Source organism: Emericellopsis cladophorae, assembly GCF_022114955.1.
Source record: "Emericellopsis cladophorae strain MUM 19.33 chromosome Unknown NODE_65_length_118322_cov_117_509586, whole genome shotgun sequence".
Classification (NCBI taxonomy): domain Eukaryota; kingdom Fungi; phylum Ascomycota; class Sordariomycetes; order Hypocreales; family Bionectriaceae; genus Emericellopsis; species Emericellopsis cladophorae.
In genome coordinates this window covers 79,967-102,475 of record NW_026250990.1, presented here as the reverse complement: position 1 = coordinate 102,475, position 22,509 = coordinate 79,967, and the positions used below count along the sequence as shown (strand labels likewise).

Here is a 22,509-nt window from a genome sequence, read left to right as displayed (position 1 = left end):
AGCGAGAGGGTGAAAACTATGTTGCGCGCGTGAAGGTCTGTTCTGTTTAGTCAAAACATGGATCTGGAAGCTCGTGGTCAAGCATACCTCCATGTACAATTCCGTGTTGGTGCAAGTAGTCGAGACCAAGAATGGTCTAACGCGCAACCTTTTTAGCAAGAGCAACGGGAAGTCTGTCGTTAACAAAATGGACATCGAGAACATCAGGCATGCTTGGACCCAGGAGTTCCAACACCAAGCACTCGCGGGTGTCATTGGGGCTGTCAAGCTCAAATTGGTCCAGCACCTTCACTATCTATTCGTTAATTCATAGAGCTACTTTCCTCCAGAAGATTTGTAGTAAATCCCCCCGTATGCATCATACCATTTCCGCACCATGTCATTGCCAAGCCCAGCCGTGATCATATCGTCACCGTTCTCCAGCTTCACCGAGACCTCATCCATAAACTCCTTCAAGCTCAAGGCCATGGAGTTCTTCTCCTTCTTGTTATCGCCCGGATCAACCCTCTCGCGATGGAGGTCCGTCTCAACCATGGGGGGCGCAATCTCCACCACGCGCACGTTGGTGCCGGCCTGCGCCAGCTGCGTGCGCAAGGTCATACTCCACGAGTGCAGCCAGGCCTTGGTGCCGTTGTAGACCGGGTTGATGATGGAGAAGGGCACAAAGCCCAAGACGGACGAGACATTGATAATGGTCGCCGATGGCTTGGACTGGAGGTGCGGCAACAATGTCAGCGCCAGATGCATGGGTCCGCGAATATTGATATCGATCTCCTGGTCGGCTTTGGACAGAAAATCAACGGCATCCATCTTGGCCACTTCAATGGGCCGCTGCACGCCGGCGTTGTTGACGAGGCAGTCTAGCTCGGGGTGCTCTTTTGTGATCTTCTCGACGAAGGACGGAATGTCAGCCGTCTTGCCCGTGTCAAGGACATAGTAGTCGGCCGCGCCAATGGCCTTGCTCGTTTCCTGCAGATTGGATTCCGTGCGGCCTGCAAGGAGGACTTTTTTTCCATTGGCGATGAAGTACTCGGCCATGGCACGGCCGATACCCCCAGCGCCGCCGGTGACAACGGCGCAGTTGAAGTTGAGCTTGTCGCCGGGCATTGTGTGGAGTGAGTCAGAACGAAAATGATTGTAGTTTCAAGAGTGTCGAGAGGTTCGGACTTCATTCGCCGGGCATGTAGCTTTGAAACCAATTGGCAAGTGAGGTATTCTCATGTTGACGTTCGACGACGTCATAGGGACTCCGTGAGTCCGTTCCACGTTGATACGAATGCTGCGATGTTGCACTGTTCTTCCAACGGCACTCCGATTCTAGCCTAGCCGTCAAGGAGTGGTATTCTGGATCCATCATCCATGACTCCATAATTGGGGGATTTTTGGAAGGATTGCGGCTCGAGCCGGCAATGTGACTGCTCCCTTGGACGCCCAACGACTTGCAATTGAAGGGGCTTCCTCTCCACACTTGTGGACCGATATACGTGTACATGTACTTCACTTCGCCGGCATAATCACGTCGATTTGCTCACACGCATTGTTGAAGTTTGATTTCATTGAGTAAGGGTCGTGTGTATCGTAATCAACCCAGCGTGGCATCTATGCTGACAGACGTGAAGGGAAATTGAAAGAAAAACAACCCGACGACACCAATAACAGCATTCTAGCATTCAAGGACATGTTCCAGCAACCACAATCAATCAGGGGAGATCAGAGACGGCCCAGCTGCGGTCAGGGGTGACAGTCTCGCCGTTTTCGAGGACGTCGTCATTGTAGCCGGCCCACACAATCTTGCCCGTGTCGTAGTCGACGATGGACAGGACAGTGAAGCCGCTGCTGTCGTAGCCCGAGGTGATGGTGAAGGGCTCGCAGGACTGGGGGGTGACGCCGGGCGTCTCCGAGGCGGGATCGCCCTCGATGATGTACTCGCAGTCCACGGGCTCAAAGCCGTCCTCATTCTTGTCAACGCTAAAGGTCCAGGTGCACTTGGTGTCGTCCTTGTTGCAGTCCCGGGACATGTCCAGCACGGTCCACTCCTTGGCAGCCGACGAGGACATGGACTTGACCTGCTCGCGGCGGGCCGGGGCAGCAAAGGCCGTGGAGGCGAGGAAAAATGTGATGAGGCCTTGAGCGAGCATGTCGAAGTGGTTTGTGATGTTGGAGGTTCGGTGTTGTTTGTGAGTCTGTCGTCGCTATGGTGTCTGATGATCTTCTAAGATGAGAGCAGTGATGAGATCTCCCTAGCCTTGGGAGCAAAAGTCCATGGTCTTATATACGCATTTCGTCGTTACACAGACGATTAAGTCAGTCTCTCCTCGTGGATTTTGATGCGATCATGACGACGCCCAAGCCATTAGCCAAGAGGCGTGCTTGCTGGGTGCGTTGAGCCTGCCAGCTAACCCACCACCAAGGCGCGGTATTACATCTGTCGCCGACGCCCAGCCAGAAGAACACGAGAAGATCTGCAGTGTCACCCATGTCAGCTGCCGTGGCACAGTCCAACGAACTGCCGGCAATGGTCCAAAAGTTGCCGTATGGGGTATAGCATCGTTGCATCCCCGCAAGGGTCCAGGTTCGGTCGAGGAACCGTCAATTAATAATTACAGCCGCAATGCAACGAAAGAGGCGCTCTATTTTGAGAAAGATGGGCTACTTAAGCGGGCTTCTGGGTATGCGATGTCGCATGGCGACATGATGACGATGTGCTGGCATCTGTGCTGGCTTTGCTGCTCGTGTTTACCGTGATAAAGTGGACAAGGCCATTATGGTCGGGTGTTATGCTCGAGGGCGGATGACAGACACTCTCCACAATCGCAGACGGAAGGGAACAGGCGAAAGTGGTCGTACATACTACACATACGAGCCATTCTCGCTTATGTACCGAGGCAGAGGAGCAGCGTGCTGATGGAAAAGGCGGACTGAGGCCAGCATGTGGTAAGCTCGTGCTGATTCCAGACGCTCATCGCAAGGCAGAACTCGGCCTTGTGCCAAGCCCAGTCTCTTCACACTCGATGTCCAGCACTTGAATGAGATAGCAAGGCAATAGTGCCTCTGCAAGAAGCTCATATCACTCAAGCTCGCCTATATTTTGACTGGCGATAGAAAGTTGGTATACCCGTGTTGGGTTGTTTCCTTTGGAAAGGCAATGGAACCATCTAGAACAGAAGTCGTGTTTGCCAAGTATGAGATTGTTTCCAACTTATGAGTCCGCCATTGTTCACTTCAATCACTATCGTCCAGTGTCATCTTGATCTTGATGTATGCTGTCTGCACATGCATGAGGGTTAATAAAAGTCAGAACAAAATTCTCAGATGTTCTGAATAGAGCTTTTACCCTCATTAATAGATTCAACTGACTGGATGTATTCAAATTGAAGTCCCATGTAGTCGTGCATGAGAATTCGCCCTCGATACCTCACGGGCAGAATATGCTGGTCAGCTGGTCAGTCCGACTCAGTGGGCCTCTCACTTGCTCTTGGGATGAGAGAACGCTCCATTTCACCTCATCTTGTTAAAGCTTTTCAAGCAGCACAATGGCATCAAACTCTTGACTCACACAAGTGGCCGATCAAGCTGAGCCGAAACCGCCCTGCCTTCCTGCCTTCTTTCACCTCACCCTTACACCTTCAACTCCCTTCATGCTCCCCTTCTGCGTTTCTCATGACCCCCAGCCCTCAGAGCCAACTCGAGCGAGAACAAGCTCTCGCTGAAGAGCACACTCGAAAGGAGCGAGCAAAGTTCTTTGATAATCTCCGCGAAGAGATAGAGAGGTCCGTCAAAGCTTCTAGGATGGAGGAAGCAGACACTTCTGCGTCCAACAAGCCTTCGGTGCGTGAGAAGCTCAATGATCGTCTGGTGAAAGTCTGGGGCAACGAGGCCAAAGACGAGTTCTCCGCCGAAACGGACTCTTTCGTCCGCTATGTCGTCAAGTTGGAAGGGAAGCCATTCTCCGACGTCCTAGACCAGTTGGAGGCCGCTATGCAGATAAGACTGAGAGACAACACTGGAGCCAAAAGGTACAAGACAAAACTGACAGTCCCTGACATCCAGGTGGCCGCTGACAAGCTGGGCATTGCAATCTCAGGGCTGCCCTACAGCAAGAAACGAGGTCGAGACAGCACGGCTGACGCTTCGGACGAGAAGGCCAGCCCTCCTCCGTCTAATGCACCCCGCAAGAAGCCAAAGAACTCGGCCTCGGAGGCTTCTTCTGCTACCAAGTCCAAGACAGTCGACAACGCCTCTACGCCCGTTAACTCTGAAAAGACAAACGGGACCTCCAGGAAGAAAACCGGCAGGTTACCATAAACTGTGGATTCGACACCATATACTGCAGCTGCTAACCAGTCACAGACCCAGTTCACCAGAGCAACACACTGGAGCTCATCATCGCACCTCCAGCCCGACGCTCAGCCACGCCGGCGCCAGGCACGGAACATGAACATGGCGGAGACGCTCCAGAGCCGTCGAGCCCTTTCAAGCTCACCCATACTTCGCGAACCCCATCACCGCCTGCCCTCGTGAAGAGTTCGAAACTCAAGCATGAAATTTACTTCGATGCCAGCAAGGAAACTCTGCAGGGCGAGAAGACGCTGACGCCCGTCCCTTCCGTCCACGCATCAGAGTACCGCGAGGATACCAAAATGCTCGACACTATTGATGACGACCGCAGCGTCGATTTTAAACAAGAGAACTTTCACGAGGGAGGTGGTCCAAGTGTCAGCGATGGAAACAAGTCTGTCCTGGAAACGACAGACAATGAGACCGTCATGGATGTAAAGCCCGTATGCAAATTTGACGATACAATTCAACACCAACGCTCGTCCGAGCCTCGTGCATCTGTGGACGAGATAGTTGCCGCGCACTCAGTTGAAGGCAACAAATCTGCGCTTGAGACAACGCCGTTGCCTATCAGGCCCCAGAGTGCGAAAGACGAAGTCCCCAGTACCACCCCACCGCAGGGACCCGAACGCAACTCATCCGGGGAGCTGACCGAGGCCTCCATGAAAACATGCATCAAGCTCATCGCGGAGTGTTCCATCTGTCCGACGACCTTCCTGGACCATGAGCTCAACCATCCATCGACAGACGACAGCGCTGACACAACTGGTTCCATCTTTTCCATCATTGGCGTTCCGGTCAACGACCTTGGAGGCGGATCAGCCGATACTGGTGAGGACACCTCCAACCCGACCCTCTGGTTCCTTCTGCACGTCGACCAACGCCGCCGTTTCGTCTACGCGTACGACTTTTGTCCCTCTTTGGGCCTGCAGCACCACGTCCGCACATTCATCACCGGCGTTTTGAGCAAGGCTCTCCAGCTCGACAAGCCACCGCGCGTGATTCCCACATCACCCGTCTGCCTCGAAAACGCCAATGACAGCGGCTACATGGTCGTGGCCGCCGCCTGCTACAAGGCTGCCGGCTTTGATATTCCCTCCACCGAGGATTGTTTGCCCTAGAAGGCCATTCTCTCTCAGTTCATGGCAGGGGCCGGCAGTGTCACCCAGCCGCAGAGTGTTTCGTCTTTCGCTCAGGAGGCGGCTCACGTCTACCAGGAGTTGGAAGTATTCCAAGCGCGGGCAAAGCAGTGCATGGAGCTGGCCGCAGCACACGACGACGACCCGCCGCCTTCTGCCGTGGGCCCCATGGAGGTCTTCCGATCGCTTGCCGCATCCGCTCCCAGTGGCGAGGTGACGCAGCGCATTGCCGGCGTTCTTCAGCTTTTGGAAGACATTGAGGGCCGAGATGCGGATCACTTTGCCAAGTATGTGGCTTTGATTGGGGACACGATTGAGCAGCTTTTTGCGTTGTGTTAGCGTGCGGTGATATGGAGCGTTCCTAGAGGCGTTCTTGTCTTTCCTATTTTTGATTTTCAGTCAGACTGGCGAGCCCGGCTTTGGGCGGGAGGGCGCACACTTCAGTTTCGGAGACACTATGGGCGCTTTGCGGGTAGGATATGGCGAACCTACGTATACATCAGACTTGCTTGGTATACGAAAAATCCCATCATAGTGGGGAATTTTGGCATTCACACGCGGCGTGGTTCATATGCGGTGAGCTAGCGGGGGCGTCAGCAGTAAGAGGACAAGCCAATTTGACTATCATAGTTGCTATCGCCAGGTTAAGAAGAGACGTGAACATTGAGTAATCATCCTCTCGATCACTCCCTGATCATGTGAATACGTACACGTCTAGAGTCATGACTGGAAACGTGAGCGCGTGTGATAAGTTCACATCGACAGACGTCGGCTCGCAGCTGGCGTGTCAGTGGGGCGCAACGGGCCTTGGGCGCTAGTCACAAAGGAGGAGTTCGAGACCGGCATCGCTGAAACCAGCCTGAGGTGGATTTTCGGCGCTTAAACATTGCATCGTGCGGAAAGAATAGGAAATTTCTCGCCGTTGTGGAACGCGACATCAATAATGGAGATTGAGCACCCATGGAAGCCTTGGCATCGATGCTGACGTCATGCCTGCCTAGACTTGCTGTTCACATTTGCGATTCTAGTCTCGCATACCTCGCGATTTTGTCAATTGTCAATAGCGACGAGACAAGACAAGACATCCAAACAAAACCATGGAGGCACGTCTCCTTGTCGACGCAATCTGGTGCCGCTAGCTGCGGTCAAAAAGCCTTCAAGCCCCGAACGAAAAATCCTGCGGCCAATTTAATTTAACGCGGAGCGCTGTTGAAAGTCAAAGTATTCCACATCGGACTGTAGGGTACGCGAATACACAAGTAAAGGTTAACTAAGCCTCGAAGATAACTAACTACCGTGTACTGGGTTTCGAAATGTGTTCAGTCGCGCCACACAACTGAGGAGACCTCTGGGTTGTTCTCACTGTAGCAATGGAATCGATACTAGAGAACGGAACTCGATGAGATGCTCAAAATTTGGTTCAATTGTATTATATCTCATCACGCTGTCGCGCTCCCGTATAACGTCACTTCTGGTAGACCGCTGTTCTATCTACGAAGGCTGTGCGTGTGCTTCTATCCCACCGACCTGGCCTCGGCCTCGTCATGACAAAATTCAATCAATCCGCTGCGCCCGCGCCGTATGTATGGGCATGTTTCAATCAAAATTACCGAAGAGTCGCTCATTTATCCTAAATCGAAAGCCCTGGTGTGACTGCACTTAGGTGCGGCGGGAGACTTGCCAGTTTTGACCAGCTTGAATTACCCGATTGGCAAACCGGGCGCAGAGCGGCAATTGCATGTGGCACCCAGTCTCTTCCGGGCTCCAAGACGTGTAACGTGCGCAACACATGGATGTGCGTGCGCAGGTGCAGTGTGCCCGCATTCTTAATTGCTTGGTGGCATTATGCCGCGCATTTAATCCTTCAAGTGAACGTCGATCGCGAGTTGGGGCACGTGAAAGGTGACATAGTCGTCGGAGAAGTACGTCTCGGTTCCCACAGCCATGTACCCAATGTAATCGGACTCTGTGGGAAAGTTGGTGTCGCCCATCTCGACGAGGCGGTCGACGAGCGGTTGGAGATCGCCGTGGAACTTGGGGGCGGGGTCCTCGCAGTACCAGGTGAGGACGAACTGACCGACGCCGTTTTTGCCAGAGTACAGCGTGCTATGATGGGGTCAGCACCCGGGAAATAGATGAGGACTGCGGGCTACATCAACTTACAACTTGGTGCCGTCAAGCTCCTGCTCATCCAGTGAGCCGTCATCCCGGCCGATGGGCTGCGTCGCAGGCCCAAACGCCGCGAACCACACCATGATTTCCGTACTAGCATCCTCGCTGATCTGCGCCTTCTTCTTGTCCTGGTCCAAGAACAGATCGAGCGCGACGTTGGCGTTGACGTTGCTGGCATTGAGTGCCTTTTCGTCCGTGGTCTCGACCGTCAGGTTGCCTACAGCATACGTCCATTCAAAGTCGAGCATCATCTCGTCAATGTTCTTGATTTGGTTGGGAAAGACACCAGAATCGACCTTGACGTTGGGGTAAGCGTGCACAGGCGACGATGGCGGCCCTGGAGGGTACTGCCATGTGACGGAGAATTCGGGCGCGGAGGAATCGGTTGGATACGTCTGGTTGTTGAAGGTCGTGACATTGAGGCAGAGACTGCCCTCGTCGCCTTCTTCCCAGTTCCATGGATTCGGGTTGACTGCGATTCTCGGTTAGCCACCGGCGCCTGAAGCGCATGTGCGCACGAGTCTTACGCGTGTAGTGATCGCCCTTTGCCGGTGGCGAAATACCAATTGTTTCATCGCAGTATGACTTGTGTTTGATGCCGTTATCCAGTGGTTTGCCATCGGGACCTTTCGGCTTCTCAGGATTGAACAGTGGTGGCGACGAGGAATCACGGCCAACGTCGAGACCGATCAAGACTGCGAGAGAGCAGATGATAGGCAGCAGCGCGAGCACGCCGCTTAATATTGATAGGGCGCCCATGATGTGATGTTCTGAATAAAACGAGTGTCTGCACCGTCAAGGCGGGCGCTTCCAAAGGGATGAACGAGTGGCCGGCCGAGTAAGGCGGCTTCGGGTGAACTGCAACGGTGTCGGCTCTTTACTTCTTCTTTCTCTTGCCCGTGTCTAATTAGAATGCTGGTCGTAGGTCGGAGGAAGTCGCGAGATCCAGAATGTTTCCCAATTCCAGAGACGGTATATTGACAATGGCGAGAAGCATATGGCACGTCCGTCCTGCAACGAGAGGCTGCCAGACAAGGCAAAAAGCGAGTGACGGTAGGATGGGCGATGGTAATCTTGCAAGGATGGAACCGGCCAAGACAACGGCTTGTATGAGTTGTGGATGGGATGTGATGCAGGCACTGGAGAAAATTGCATGGAGTTGGCCGAATGCGCAGGGGGGTGGTCTGGTTGGCTCTGCCGTGCACGATGAGTCAAGTTCACACAGTATGGCGTCCTGAGATGGGCAATGATAAGCCTGCTCCAGCTGAGCTTGCTGATCGCGAAGAGAATCGGGCGACTAATGTGGAAAAGGGGGCGGTGCCGCCGCTACTAACGTCCAACTTCAAAGGCCGCAAACATGCCACTCCAGCGAGTCCAGCCCTGGAATAATACAGCCTTTTCTTCCCTGACCGGAATGTGGCTGCGCCAACAGAGTTCGGACTTTTAAGCTTGATGCCAAGCGTGCAAACCGCACGCGGTTTGCTGAGCTATTAGGCCCTGTTGCTGTCTATGACGAGGCTGCGTCGTGACGATGGAGCATTGCACAGCACCGCCTCTTCGTGACGGCGTGTCTGTCACCTCTTGACAAGTTAACTCCTTTTTTACGAGACCAACAGTGGGCTGGCTGAACACGAGACACGGCAGCTGGAGCTTGTGTGTCTTGTCCGAGTCTCCACTTCAGTACGAGGCGTCCCGAGATAGCCGGCGCGCCAATGCGGCGCGCTCGGCAATAACAGTTCCTACTTAGCTTTGCCAGTGCAAAAGTTGCAAATTGCAGCGGGCTAGGTACCTATTTCCAGACCGCGTTATCAGCGCGTCTACTCCGTACAGGGGACTCGGGCTCGCCCATTGGCCCTAGTCCGCTGCCTCCGGATCCAGCGTGGGATAAGGTTTGCATCATCTCGTATCCAGGCGGGAGGGTGCTGTTTTCAGCGTTTTGAGCAGACGGCGCTTTCTGCTTCCTGGTAGTCTCCAGAATCCAGTCCAATCCTTCCAGTCCCGCATACTCCCGATCTGTTGACTACAGTGACCGACTGAGCGGTGAACGCTACTCAAAGTACATGGTAGGTTCGAGTCTGGCAGATGCGACATGGTTGCTCCCACAAGCCGATAAGCGAAAGATTTTCAACTTCACATGTTTGCTTCTGCAGCCTCGCAGCTCCAGTCCATGTCGAATGCTAGGGCATCATTGGTGTGCTGGGGACATCTAGCGCGTCACACGCTGATCTGGCCCCTGACCCCTGACCCCTGAGCGCACGCTAAATTGGAGTGACATGACGTCCACGGTCTGGTCTAGCCAAAGCGCAGCAAACTTCAAAGTCATGTCAGTGTCCTGCAGGGCCACTGCAGGCGGCTGCTGCAGCCCCTGTGACGGTGGAGATCAGTGCATACAAGGCGCGCGAAGGGTGGGCCCGACTCAGATCCCTCCGACACAACGCACAGTGCGCGTGTTTGCCAGGCGCAACGTCAACAAACCATGGGCCACAATGCATTGGAACTTTTCACCAGAGGGGCCGAGCAATCGACAATTCGCGAGATTCATTCGTCAGGTGGGACAGGCTAACTTCAAATCAAGAAAATCGCAGCTGCCTTTGTCACTAGCAGATATCCACTGTTCTCTGACGCGCCCCGTGTTAGCAGTGGCATCCTCCAAATTCCATACCTGCCATACTAGACGTACCAACGTGCCGGCACCATCATGCCTATACGTACTGCCCCGTCCCAGCGTGCCTTCCTCTAGGCGGTACGGTACCTTCTCATCCCTCCGTCCATCCCCCATTGTGTCCGACTGCTCCTTGTTCCGTCTGTCAGACAAACTTTCCCCGTCTTCCACACACTTTACCATCTTGCCTTACTTCACCAACCACCAACCGGGGTAACCTTCCACGCTACGCAGGACTATTTCAGCTAAGACTGCGCTCCTCAAGGGGACTCGCTTCCTCTAGCCACTCGTTCTCTTCATCGTCTGGGTTGCTTGTGCAACACCGGAAGATTCAACCATCATGAAGGCCTCACCCGACGAATTTGAAATCGATGTCCTTCGACAACCGCCGCCGAGCCCACGCCACTTTGCACCCCAGTCAGGCCAGAGCTCGCCTCGAGAGCTGGCAAGGCCCATAAGGCCTATTGCGACAGTCCAGCCCGACAGCGCCTCGACGGCGACTGGCATCACCTCTTCGCAATGGGGCTCCAGCACCAACACTCTGACCGGCAACTCCATGCACCAGTACCACCAGCCGGTGCAGCCTTACAGCTTTGACCCCCGAGCAGAGTCCCCTTCACCTGGCTTCGTCTATGGCGGCGGCGAGAGTGGGCGCACAACTCCGCTCGGCCACAGCAACAGGAACAGCTACATCAACCAAAGCCAACACAGCTTTTCCGCCAGCCACACAAACCTTCTCTCGCGCCCAGCTTCTCCCGTGCTCGCCCAGGCCCCGGTCAAGGGCGACTCCGGCATTGCTCGTTTACACGAGCGCGATGACTCTGATTTCTGGAAGGGCTGGAGGCGCAAGGTGTACTATGCTATTCCCGTCCTCACCATTTTGAACGCCATTCTTTACGTTATCTACCTGACGCTCCGCATCACCTGCGTGGTCTACGCGCAAAACGCGGCTAACGAGGTTTACTACCAGGCATGGGTCTTCATCGCCATTGAGTTCTGCGTGGCCATTCCCCCGCTGATGCACAACATGTGGACAATGATGGCCATCAAGAATCGCGGTCGTCCGAAGCTGAGGCTCGTCGGGCAAGAGGTACCCACTGTCGATGTTTTCATCACCTGCTGCGGTGAGGATGACGACGTAGTCATGGACACGGTCATTGCAGCGTGCAACCAGGACTACCCCAGGGATCGCTTCCGTGTTCTGCTGCTGGATGACGGGAAGTCTGCCAGCCTCGAGAAGGCAATGGGTGCCATAGCGCACACATATCCCAATACCTTCTACGTTGCGCGACCCAAATTCCCAGGAGTTCCTCACCACTTCAAAGCTGGTAACCTCAACTACGCCCTGGACCACGTTCACACGCTTCCTGGCGGCGCTGGTTTCTACATGGCTGCGCTGGATGCCGACATGATCCCCGAGTCGTGCTGGCTGCGTGCGTTGCTTCCCCATCTGCTTCGCGACGAAAAGGTGGCCATGGCCTGCCCACCCCAGCTGTTCTATAACACTCCCCGTGGCGACCCCTTGGCACAGAGTCTCGACTTCTTCGTACATGTGATCGAACCCATCAAAGACGCCATGGGCGTTGCGTGGTGCACTGGCTCTGGCTACATCGTTCGCCGCGATGCTCTGGATGAGATTGGCAACTTTCCTCTGGGTTCGCTCGCTGAGGACGTGGCCACCTCTACTCATCTCTTGGGTCGTGGCTGGAAGACGGCATACGTCCACGAGCCTCTCCAGTTTGGTACAGTTCCCGAAGACTTTGGCGGCCACTTGAAACAGCGCACCCGTTGGGCGATTGGCACTGTCGACACATCTTTCAAGCTCAACTTCTCCCTGTGGGGTGACAAGGTCCGCGACATGTCTGTTGCGCAGCGATTTTCTGGCTTTTTATATGCGACACTGAACCTCTACACAATTATGCTCTCCGTATCACTATTCGCCATTCCTATCATCCTGGCCATGGGCAAGCCTCTCGTCGCTTATTCCACCGACAATCAGCTTCGATGGCTCATTCGCGCTTGCTTTGCCTCCCTGATGGCCAACCGTCTTTGCGAGCTTGTCCTGTCCATGCCCGCTGGCTATCGCACCGGTCGGCGTGGCGCCCGCTATGAGATGTGGATGTCTCCTTACATTGCACTCTGCATCATTCGGGCGTTCATCTTGCCAGCATGGCTCGGTGGTGAGGCTCAGGCTTTCAAGCCTACAGGCTCTCTGGACTCGGCACTCCACGAGCGAGACCCTCAAAACAGGAAGGGTCTGGCAAGGCGCATGTGGGCTATCCTGGTGAACTACTGGTCCATCTACCACTTGCTCTTTGTCTACTTCACCCTCGTCGCGGCGACCGTTGCGTCGTATCGCTGCGTGTCCATATCGGAGACACTGCGCGAGAAGCTTCTTTGTCTGCTGACGCATGCTTTCTGGCCACCGCTCACCTTCATTTTCATATGCAGCTCGCTCTGGACACCCATCTCGTACGCCATCGATCCTCCATCCGTCCCATCCCGCGAGCAGCTGTTGGTCAGGGATCCCAAGACTGGAGTTGCCCACCCTACTCCCGCCAGCAAGAAGATCGCATTTGGAGGAGAGGACCTTTGGTACGAGTTTGAGTACACGATCACCACGGTGTTCACGTGTCTCGTTTTCGTGCTGTCATTCCTTTTCTAAACACCTTTTGCACATACACGACTTGACTTGATCAATCACTGGATCGCAAATATCTCATAGGCATCCTTCCCCTTGTCACAAATACGATGTAGAAATGGACTCATGAGGACGGCGTTGTTACTTTGTTTTGAGCTTGGATGGGTGGTTCGGGAAGACTGGGCACAAACGTCAACTGGCACACACGAACACATAGCGATATTGACAATTTTGAAACCTTTATACTTGCAATCTCGCCTACCCGAGCTTCCTGTCTTTGTACGTATCCTCAATGAATCTAACAAAGGTTTCGACATCCCCGACTGTCGAGGCGATGCCAAGGGAGATGCGGACGGCTCCCATGCCACCGCGATCTTTCTCTCGTTCCTGCGCGAACGAGCGTAAGACCTGCTTACTCGCCCTGCTGACGGTCTCGCCAACGCCAGGATTGCAGAAACAGCCGGCGCGGATGGAGATGTTGTTTGCCGCCGCGTCCCGGGCGACCAAGTACTCGTCCACCAGAACACCCGCGACATCTTGCACGTTGAACGCAATCGTGCCTCCCCGCGCTTCTACGTCTCGTGGGCCATATATACGACAAACCCCGTGGCCCGATCCGTGCTGCAGCGAGTCCAGAGCGTCGATGCACCACCTCGTTAACAGTCGAAGCCTTTTGCGCAAAGGGTCGTACCCTACCGTGTGGACGAGAATGTTCAGTCCGACGTGGACATCAGGGATAGCGAGGAAGTTCAGCGTGCCATCTTCCCACGCTTGACTGCCGTCGGCCATTCGATGCCACTCGCGCCCTACTGTTACCATGTCCACGGCGCCGCCTGAGAACCACGGTCTCTCGAGTGTGGTCAGGGTATCGTGCCTCGCGATCAGGCATCCCACACCCGTAGGGAAGCCGAAGACTTTGTACCAACTCAGGATCACAAAGTCGGGCTTGCACCGTGACAGGTCGAGAGGAGTGGTGGGCAGGTAGGCGGCTGCGTCGAGCAGGACTTTGTATCCCCGCGACTGGGCTAACGAGACCCACGACAAAGGGTGTTGGACGCCGCTGAAGTTGCTCTGGGCAGGGTACGCGAAGAGACCGGTTCGGGGACGGCGACGTGGACGCAAGAACGAGCAGGTCTCCCTCATGGGGGTGTTGAGTTTTGGAAGGGCCTGTCCAACCTCAGACGTGGATATTCGCAAGCTGTCGGCGTCCGCGATGGGGACGTACGCCACGTCTGCGCCGGCCTGTCGCGCATACTGACGGAGGCCATTGATGGAGTTGTGGTTATCGGCCGTCAAGACCAGCCTTGTCCTCTTGTCAAAGGGGTATGCTTCGCCGACGAGTTTCGCCGCTGCCGTCGCATTCGCCGTGAATATGACGGTATACTCCTCTGGCGCGGCGTGGAGGAAGAGGAGGATGCGACGCCTCGTCTCGTCGACGAGGTCCGTGGACGTGCCCGAGGCTGGGCTGACAGAGTGAGGATTGCCCGCTACTGTGCTCGCCAACCGGGCATGGTGCGCTTCCACCTGGGTGATGGAGGGCAGACTCGCGCCTGTATAGTCGAGGTATGTGTGTTTCCGGTGGTCAAGATATGGATACTCGGTTTCGCGAAGACTGGTAATGTGCGACATGCCATAGTCGGGATCGCGCTGGACAGCGTGCGCATCCATCATTATCTTGCCCGACGAGCCCGAACGAGCGACACGCCCGGTTCCATTTGAAGCCGTACTCTCTATATGTACTGCTTCAAGGCGGCTGCTGAGGGGCGAACAGGCTGCATTGCGCAGCATGTATCCGAAATCTGAAGCGAATCAGACTGTCAGACGTGTTCAAGGCTGCCCGGACTGGGCTGTTGCCGACATGGAGTTTGGTCAGCGAGAGCGACCGGTCAGGGCCTGTCGGAAAATGGTGCATATATTGATATGCTGTCAGCTGTCCATTGGGGCACAGATGCTCGTGTATTGTGGAAGGACGCCGGGCTCTCGCTCGATGGGGACGATTGATGATGATTGTTTCCCAGGGCGCGCAAGCTGTGCCATAGGGTTGAAGTGATCCCTACATGTGCCGGAGTAAGTCCCAAACAGTTGAGAATGAATGGTATAATTTCCTATGCTGAAAAGCGGTGCTTCCATTCCCTTGCCCACCTTCCTTACGGGCCACCGGCGCTGTTGGTGCTCGCAGTATGTCTGTCCCCTTCGAGCCCTCCGGGCAGCATTGGCAAGGTCAGATGCATCATGCATGATGTGTTGCACTCTGGTGTCAGCCCACATCTGGGCTGTGCCTTCCCCTCTGGAGTTATCGCACTTGGGTAAACATTGACTCGTTATGCAACCGTCGTTAAACAAACGTCCCCTGCAAGTGGGTTCGACGCTCCGTATCCCGGTCAACAGAGCTCGTGATGAACTTGCAGCGTATATTCATGGAATATTTACGTATCGCAGAGAAATAACGACTACGTGGCCCATTGATTCACTGTTGAATCCTCCCGAGCTTCTCCACCTCAGTGTGATACACATACCCAGTGATGGGCACATTCATCACCAAGGGCTCATTTTTGAGCAGATGGATATCATCGAGCACGCTCTGCTTGACGTCAGTGAAGGACATTAATGCCAGATAATCCGCCACGTGGTTCATGTTCTTCCTAATCTTAGATCGCAGCTCCTCCTCGTTGACATGCGTGAACCCGCAGTCAGTCTGGTCCTTTTAGCGAGACTACAGTGTATGCAATCACGTGGGACCTACGTGATGAATTAATATAATCTCTCGTGTCTCCAGAAGCTGCAGCGAGCAGATGATCGATCTCAGTGCGTCATGAACGCGTCCACCGCCGTTGCAGATGACATCCGCCTCGTCGATCTGGCGACCCAACATGCGGAAGACGTCAAGTCGTGCGTCCATGCATGTCAACACTAGAACATGACTATATGTATAGGCGAATTGTCAGAAACTCTACTGACAGGCACTCTGGGGCACGGCATTAGAAGCGAAACAAAGGCGGCTTACTGTGTTGGCGCTGGGCCGATATTGATCTTCTCGAATTTGGAGGCATACTCCTTGTTCGCAGATTCGATCCTTGGGGCTACGGAGTTGGACATGATGTGGAAAAGTGACCATCGAGGAAGATTAAAGGTTTGGATTACTATCAACTCCTGTGTAATCATCCTGGAATGAGGAGCTATATGTAGCCCGTGAGCTTCTAGGCTCGCTAGACTGTCGTAAATCGTTGTGTGCTGACGCCAGCGTTATCGTCTCCACGCCTAGTCTATTTTAATGGCAACAGATTTGAATATTGTAGGTTCGATTGAGGAAGGAAGTAGTAGTTTGGGATCATGATGGCGTCACGACCTGCTAGGCCGCGCATCACGTCGATGTCTTTGTAGGGGTTTACCCCGCGACATGTCTTGAGAGTATCGTCCTTGCTCGGTAGATGAGATAGAAGATGGACAGCGTGGATCTTCGGAGCTTCTGTTCCATTTCGATCTAAATGACCATGTCCCATCCTTCTCGCGACCGGCAAGCCGTGGGTCTTATGCGCGGCCAAGTCTCGAGCGAGCCCCTTTGACCATGTATATCGTCAAGTTCGCATCCCCGCATTTGGATCGAGACTTGGGATGATGTAGTCTCGTCAGAATAAGCATGAACTCAAAGTTTCCGGGCTATGATTACGACGAGATCGCGAATCGGAGAAACCTGTTTCATGGGGTTCCCTTTCACCCCTGCTCGCCAACCCCAGGTTTCATCAATCCGAGTGTGTGTATCCGACCCCAAGTTTCAAACCGCGCCAATGATATACCGAAGCCGGCAGTTGGGATGCGACATTATGGGTTTCATGCAGAAATTAGGGTTGATGCAAGGGGCAGATCTTAGCCTTCTTCCCCAGGCGGAACCTGACCCTCCGACATCCAGACTCTCCTCCAATGTTCGCGAAACCCACAACGCGGGTATATATAAACATGATCTCTCGAGGTTGTGCAAATGTTCTGTACAGAGCTCCCCTCTGAACACCATCCCCAGACTTGTCAGTTCCCTGCCCAGAACCATGACTCGTATTTCACTCCTCGCCAACCTCCTGGCCTTTGCCGCGACTGCCTGCGCACAATGCGGCGCTGGCAACCCGGGAGCGACTGTTGACGGGAGCAGCGGAAATTACGTGGCCACCGCCAACGGCGGCCAGGTTTATGCTGGCTCCGACTACCGCCTGGCCATCCAGACTGCCATCGACTCCGTCTCTGCGGGGCAGCGCGTGTCAGTCCTTGCCTCAGGTGGCATTGGCGCGAGCAGCATCGACATTCCCAGCGGCAAGACCTTTGAGGTCTGTGGGACGCTTGATGTCGGCTTCAACAATGCCCGTGGAGCCATTCGCTCTCTAGGCACGTCCGATGTCTCGATTCCCTATCTCACCATGACGGGCAACCCGTATTTCGGCATGCAGTTCTACGGCACGAGCAACCTGCATCTCGGCGAAATCGTCTTGAACCTAAGCGGCGGCATTGGCATCCGCTTTGACCGTGACGCTGCGTCCAACTCGGACGTGAGCATGGACAGCATCCGCGTCACTGGCGCCGGCAGCCATGCCGTGGAGACATTCAACATCAACGGTCTTACCATTGGCGAAGTCATCGCCACCGACTGCGGCGAGTCTGGCCTTCTCATCCAGACCTCGACGGATGTGCAGGTCGGCTACGTCGAGGGCAACAACGTCGGTGCTGGTACCGGCTACGCTACACTCCGCTTCGCCAACAACAACGGCCAGCTGCCCGACGGCAGCTACGACACCAACGTCTACGTGGACCGTGTCGTCTCGCGCGGTGGCGGTCGCGGTGTCTTCTGCGTGTCCCAGTCCGGCGGCGCGGAGATTGGAACCGTCGATCTGGCTGACAATGGCAACAATGCCATCCTCATCGAGAACTGCTACAACCTGTCTATCCTTGGCGGGACTGTGTCCGGCGGCGGAGAGGTTCGTCTCTCGGCACGCGACGAGTTCCCCAACACCAGGGACATTTCCATCACACTGAGGGTGGACGGCACAACAGTTCGGGAGAGCCCGTGCGGTGAGAACATTAGCTGGAACTTGTCGGGCAATGGCGGACAAGACATTTGCTGAGTGGGGATCGTCTTTTCTTCGTCGTAGGGCTTCATTCAAAACATAAAAGTTTCCGTCTGGTGTGTCATTCATGAGACCTTTGGCCCGTAATAACGCAGGCGTACGTAGCTTCCTTGTGTAAACACTCGTAAGCCCGCTTCGCAGGCTTGCTTAAAGAAATGGGTGTGATCACTTACGCCCTATGGTGCCGCTTTAGGTGCTCCCGCTTCTGGTACGTCTTGGTGGCCCCCTGGAAGTTGCACCACCTACCAACCAGGCAAGCATCGACATGCCAGAGGGAGAGGACTGAAGATCTTTTCTCTGAACATAGTGGAGTGGTCAAAAATGAGGGTATGCGAGGGAGACAACTTGGGGAGACCTTGTTGGTCGAGGCTGACCTGGGGCATTGTGTTGTAGTTGAGGAGCGTGCAGACAGTCACTGGCGCCGGAGTCTTGTTTCAAGCCGAGCCGAGCTGCGGCGCCGCCGTTCCCGTTGGAACTCCACCATGGTCAACGCCGGACCGGACCGCTGCCGCACATGCAAACGTACTTCGACAATTTCAAGGCATTCCCGGTCACCGACAATCTCAAGGTCCAGGACGTGTGGGACAAGCGATTCACGGCCGGCATGGCGAACTTCGAGGAAGGCATCGCCAGCCACTGGAGCTGGGGCCGCATTGTCCTCGCCGGAGACGCGGCGGCTAGCAGCAGGAATGCACATACATAGGCTTTGGCACCGGTGGCCGAAGTTTCGTAGGCAAGATGTAGTGTGTGCTTGAAGAGTGCTGGCTCAACGAGGGAAGAGATGCTAGAAAAGCATGTTGAACAGTAGAGTGCAAGAAAATGGTCCACGGTTCGTCTGACTGGAAGGTCAATGTTCTGTCCAGACAAATGCAGAGATCCCGGGCCTTGGGCAGTTTGTCGGAGAGGATTTGTCTGCCCAAGTCTTGCGTGCTAGTCGAGCCCAATGCGATAGATCTTGCCGACGGACTCTTTCTAGCCAGGTACTTCGTGAACCGCTCGCCTTCAGCTTAGGGCGGTCAAAGGTGCACGAGATGCTATGGTGCTTGCACCGAGCACACGGGGGCGGGGACCCGTAGCATTCGATCTTGAGCCATCGATGGATGAGTATGGGGGATCTTAAGTGAACGAGGAGATGGACTCACCTTCCGCCTATGACAGACATCACAGACTGATGATTGCTGTGGCATCGGCTTGGTCTGGGAGCTGGCTGTGGCGTGATAACGCTATTGTTTAATTCCGGTGATGGAGTGTGAGTGGACACACGCAGGCTACTGTGTGGACATGGAGGAAGTTGAATACTCCCGCCCGATTGGGTTTAGGGCAGCTATTGGACAAATACGTGGCCCCCCGACGGAGTTTCCGCTTCAAGACGTCAATACTCCGCGCCTTGACGACTGCAATCCGACGTGACCAGAGTTTCAGAACAGTAGCCGCGCACTCGCTCTTCTTATACCCGAGAGACGTCATCATCAGAAACAATGAAAGGCCCGACTTCTGTGCGCAAAGGTAATGGTCATCACTCCCCAGAAAGTCATGACGCTGACCAAGAGCCAAGATCCTGCGTGCGGAACTTGCCGCAAAAAGTGTCGCAAGTGCGACAGAACGCGACCAGTTTGTGAAAGATGCACTGAGAAGGGGCTCCAGTGCGAAGGCTATCCTCCCAAATTCAAATTCTGGGACTACAGCGGAGCAGATCCCGGTGTGAGAGCACGTTCTGTCTCGTCAAGCCTGTCGCAGCCAACAGAAGAACCACTCGAGTTAACCGGGAATCACCTGGAAAAAGCTCGCGATGAAAGCTGTGTCACATCACCAGAATCAAGTACCTATTCGAGTTGGTGGAATTTCGCACCGCCCCTAATACAAGCAGCGCCAGCGGCTGATCGAGAGACGACATCCGTCGAATCCATTCTGGCCGCGAACGAGTGGCTGGTATCCCACAGTAAGTCATATAACATTGCAAAAGTTCCGATCGAGCTCACCATCACAGTTGACAGCGTCGTCGTCAATGAGCTGGCCATTGCTGTCGAAGGCATGGAGAACCCTTTTCGTCAACACATCCTACCGCTCGCGAGGCAACATGGAGGCGTTCTGCATGCTCTACTCGGGTTGTCAGCTTGTCACGTTTGTACATCACAAAGGATCACTGGTCGCTCAATGATGGCACTCGCCCTGCAGCATCGTGTCGCTGCGTTGCGAGACCTTGGCTGCATGCTACTCCGAGAGAGCTCTGGAGGCTTGGACGAGTGCGAAGAAGAGGCTGTTCTGGCTGTTGTTCTGTTGCTTGTGCTTCACGATGTAAGTTGGACAATTCTGTATGATTTCTAGCACTGAAGACTCGAGTCAGGTCTGTGAGCACGGTGTCTCATCACATGGCGCCCACCTCGACGGTGTGGCGTTTCTGTGTGAGAGAAAGGTCAAGAACGTCGACATGTCGCATCCATCAAAGGCTAGCATATTGTTCTTTATCGCAACTCTTTCATGGTACTTGCTTTTCTTAAAGTTCAAGAACACGGTCTAATACGATCTAGGCTCGATGTGCTTCGCGGATTCAGTGGCGCAGAGAAGCTGGCATACCCACATGAGGTTCGTGCTTGTGTTTATGACAACTGGAGCTTCGGTCTATACATGACATTTGGGTGCCCTCCAAACATCTTCTTCTGCATCGGCACCGTTATAGAGGCCGCCAAAGCCGAACTTGCGGGCAAACTTCCGTCGGAGGAGTTTATCGTCGTGCTCCGCGACGCCGAGAAGTTTCTACGAAATTGGGACCCTCAATCGGCGGTCTTCCCTAGCAACGAGCCCGAATGGGCACATCTAGCAACAGCATTTCGACACGCGTGCTTGCTTCGAATCATCCGATGGCCGGATACATACACCATCTCATGCGACGATACACGAATCCGAAAGTCAGCAGAGGCAATTCTCGATGCCTGCGCCAACATCCCCAAAACATCCCCTTGCTATAAGCGTATGCTCTTTCCACTTTTCATGGCTGGCGTCGACACTTCTTCAGAGCACCAAAAGCACTATGTCGATCTTTCCATTGAAGAGATCAAGACGTGCACCGGTTTCCCGCACTATGGAATGACAGCGCTGATGAACAAAGTGTGGACGGAGAGAAAGTTGAACTCAAGAGGCCAGAACAACGTGCCTTGGATGGACTTTGTGAGTTCTATTGCACAGAAAGGAGACTTTGACAAGCTGACTGACTCGGGGCACCAGACATGTGTGGACAAGAACGAGGGCTCGCAGCATGCGTACCTTTTCTTTTAATGGGGCAATCGTCTGCTGGCACGTTGGAATCGGCAGCCGTTGTGGGCCATTTCATCTCAAATGAAAGGGTTATATCAGTCTAGATAATCGTAAACCTCAATTGACACGTTTTTCATCTTCTGTAAAACGTCGAACGAGGGAGATGCCTTGGAGACCGCGTATCTACGTGGACACCTTATAGTTGCATAAATCCGTTGCCCTTTTCGGGCACATCCGCGGAGTCTTGCGGAGCTTCCCTCGCTTCGTCGGTCCGAGGCTAGAAACCCCACCCTCTGGACCCCGGCCCCGCTTACTCCATAAAAGTTGACACTACTTCCTCTTTTGGAATTCTCCAAACTCTTACGAATCATGAGCGCGGGGCTCTTGTCTTTTCGCGGCATCATATGATCGTCGTCTTTCCTATTTACTGCGCTCAAGAATAAGACGCATAGAATCTCGAGACATTGGTAGACAGGAGCCATGGCTGCCACCGAGAAGAACCCTCAAGAGCTGGAAAAGGCCACCAAGCTCAACCATGTGCCCAAGGGCGAGGAGTACGACAAGATGATCTCTGGCATGCTGTAAGACCTGTCATACGCTGCGCCCAAAGCTCTGGGAACTGACTTGTCCAACAGATATGACGCATTCGTGCCGGAGCTCCAAGCGGTCCGCTTCAAGGCGAGGAGATGGGCCATGAACTACAACAACCACTACCCCGCCGTCGAGACCTTTGACGAGGTCGCAGCAGAGCGCCTCCTCCTGCTGAAGCAGGTCATCGGCCACATTGACGACGACGAGGTCATCATCGAGTCGCCCTTCTCCATTGATTACGGATGTAACATCCGCCTTGGCAAGCGCTTCTATGCCAACTTCAACCTGACCATCTTGGACTGCGCGATTGTCACGATTGGCGACCGCGTGGCCATGGGACCCAACGTGTCTATCATCGCCGCCACGCACGAGACTGAAGTCGAGAGTCGTCGGCAGAACATCGAATTTGCCAAGCCGATTACGATTGGGGATGATTGCTGGATTGGTGCGCAGGTGGTCATCTTGCCCGGGGTGACGATTGGCGAGGGCTGCACCATTGGCGCGGGGGCCGTGGTGTCGAAGGATATTCCCGCCTGGAGCGTTGCGTTGGGCGTACCGGCCAAGGTGGTCAAGAAGGTGACACCACTGGAGAAGACGAAGGAATGA

General features: G+C 54.5%; 10 protein-coding genes across 10 annotated transcripts; 6 read left to right on the top strand and 4 right to left on the bottom strand.

The window, feature by feature from the left end:
- Positions 1-1,700: 1,700 nt before the first annotated feature.
- J7T54_003323 (putative surface protein 1 protein) lies at positions 1,701-2,138 on the bottom strand (the record flags this gene model as incomplete). Its single annotated transcript, XM_051509613.1, has 1 exon — positions 1,701-2,138. One exon carries the CDS (start codon positions 2,136-2,138, stop codon positions 1,701-1,703), a length of 438 nt encoding a protein of 145 aa, XP_051359429.1.
- A 1,290-nt stretch (positions 2,139-3,428) lies between these two features.
- Positions 3,429-5,459, top strand: J7T54_003322 (uncharacterized protein; the record flags this gene model as incomplete). Its single annotated transcript, XM_051509612.1, has 3 exons — positions 3,429-3,442; positions 3,672-4,248; positions 4,365-5,459. 3 exons carry the CDS (start codon positions 3,429-3,431, stop codon positions 5,457-5,459), a joined length of 1,686 nt encoding a protein of 561 aa, XP_051359428.1.
- Positions 5,460-5,480: 21 nt separating this feature from the next.
- J7T54_003321 (uncharacterized protein) lies at positions 5,481-5,816 on the top strand (the record flags this gene model as incomplete). Its single annotated transcript, XM_051509611.1, has 1 exon — positions 5,481-5,816. The coding sequence occupies one exon, from the start codon at positions 5,481-5,483 to the stop codon at positions 5,814-5,816; it is 336 nt and encodes a 111-aa protein (XP_051359427.1).
- Positions 5,817-7,333: 1,517 nt separating this feature from the next.
- J7T54_003320 (Glycosyl hydrolase family 12) lies at positions 7,334-8,408 on the bottom strand (the record flags this gene model as incomplete). The annotated part of the gene is made up of 3 exons (XM_051509610.1): positions 7,334-7,583; positions 7,641-8,121; positions 8,177-8,408. 3 exons carry the CDS (start codon positions 8,406-8,408, stop codon positions 7,334-7,336), a joined length of 963 nt encoding a protein of 320 aa, XP_051359426.1.
- A 2,243-nt stretch (positions 8,409-10,651) lies between these two features.
- On the top strand, positions 10,652-12,976 carry J7T54_003319 (Glycosyltransferase; the record flags this gene model as incomplete). Its single annotated transcript, XM_051509609.1, has 1 exon — positions 10,652-12,976. The coding sequence occupies one exon, from the start codon at positions 10,652-10,654 to the stop codon at positions 12,974-12,976; it is 2,325 nt and encodes a 774-aa protein (XP_051359425.1).
- A 234-nt stretch (positions 12,977-13,210) lies between these two features.
- J7T54_003318 (Molybdenum cofactor sulfurase) lies at positions 13,211-14,623 on the bottom strand (the record flags this gene model as incomplete). The annotated part of the gene is made up of 1 exon (XM_051509608.1): positions 13,211-14,623. The coding sequence occupies one exon, from the start codon at positions 14,621-14,623 to the stop codon at positions 13,211-13,213; it is 1,413 nt and encodes a 470-aa protein (XP_051359424.1).
- A 796-nt stretch (positions 14,624-15,419) lies between these two features.
- On the bottom strand, positions 15,420-16,048 carry J7T54_003317 (carbonic anhydrase; the record flags this gene model as incomplete). The annotated part of the gene is made up of 3 exons (XM_051509607.1): positions 15,420-15,647; positions 15,696-15,873; positions 15,957-16,048. 3 exons carry the CDS (start codon positions 16,046-16,048, stop codon positions 15,420-15,422), a joined length of 498 nt encoding a protein of 165 aa, XP_051359423.1.
- A 944-nt stretch (positions 16,049-16,992) lies between these two features.
- On the top strand, positions 16,993-18,763 carry J7T54_003316 (parallel beta-helix repeat protein; the record flags this gene model as incomplete). The annotated part of the gene is made up of 2 exons (XM_051509606.1): positions 16,993-17,999; positions 18,469-18,763. The coding sequence occupies 2 exons, from the start codon at positions 16,993-16,995 to the stop codon at positions 18,761-18,763; spliced, it is 1,302 nt and encodes a 433-aa protein (XP_051359422.1).
- A 1,451-nt stretch (positions 18,764-20,214) lies between these two features.
- Positions 20,215-21,333, top strand: J7T54_003315 (uncharacterized protein; the record flags this gene model as incomplete). Its single annotated transcript, XM_051509605.1, has 4 exons — positions 20,215-20,355; positions 20,405-20,541; positions 20,589-21,225; positions 21,283-21,333. 4 exons carry the CDS (start codon positions 20,215-20,217, stop codon positions 21,331-21,333), a joined length of 966 nt encoding a protein of 321 aa, XP_051359421.1.
- A 459-nt stretch (positions 21,334-21,792) lies between these two features.
- On the top strand, positions 21,793-22,509 carry J7T54_003314 (Acetyltransferase (isoleucine patch superfamily); the record flags this gene model as incomplete). Its single annotated transcript, XM_051509603.1, has 2 exons — positions 21,793-21,893; positions 21,948-22,509. The coding sequence occupies 2 exons, from the start codon at positions 21,793-21,795 to the stop codon at positions 22,507-22,509; spliced, it is 663 nt and encodes a 220-aa protein (XP_051359420.1).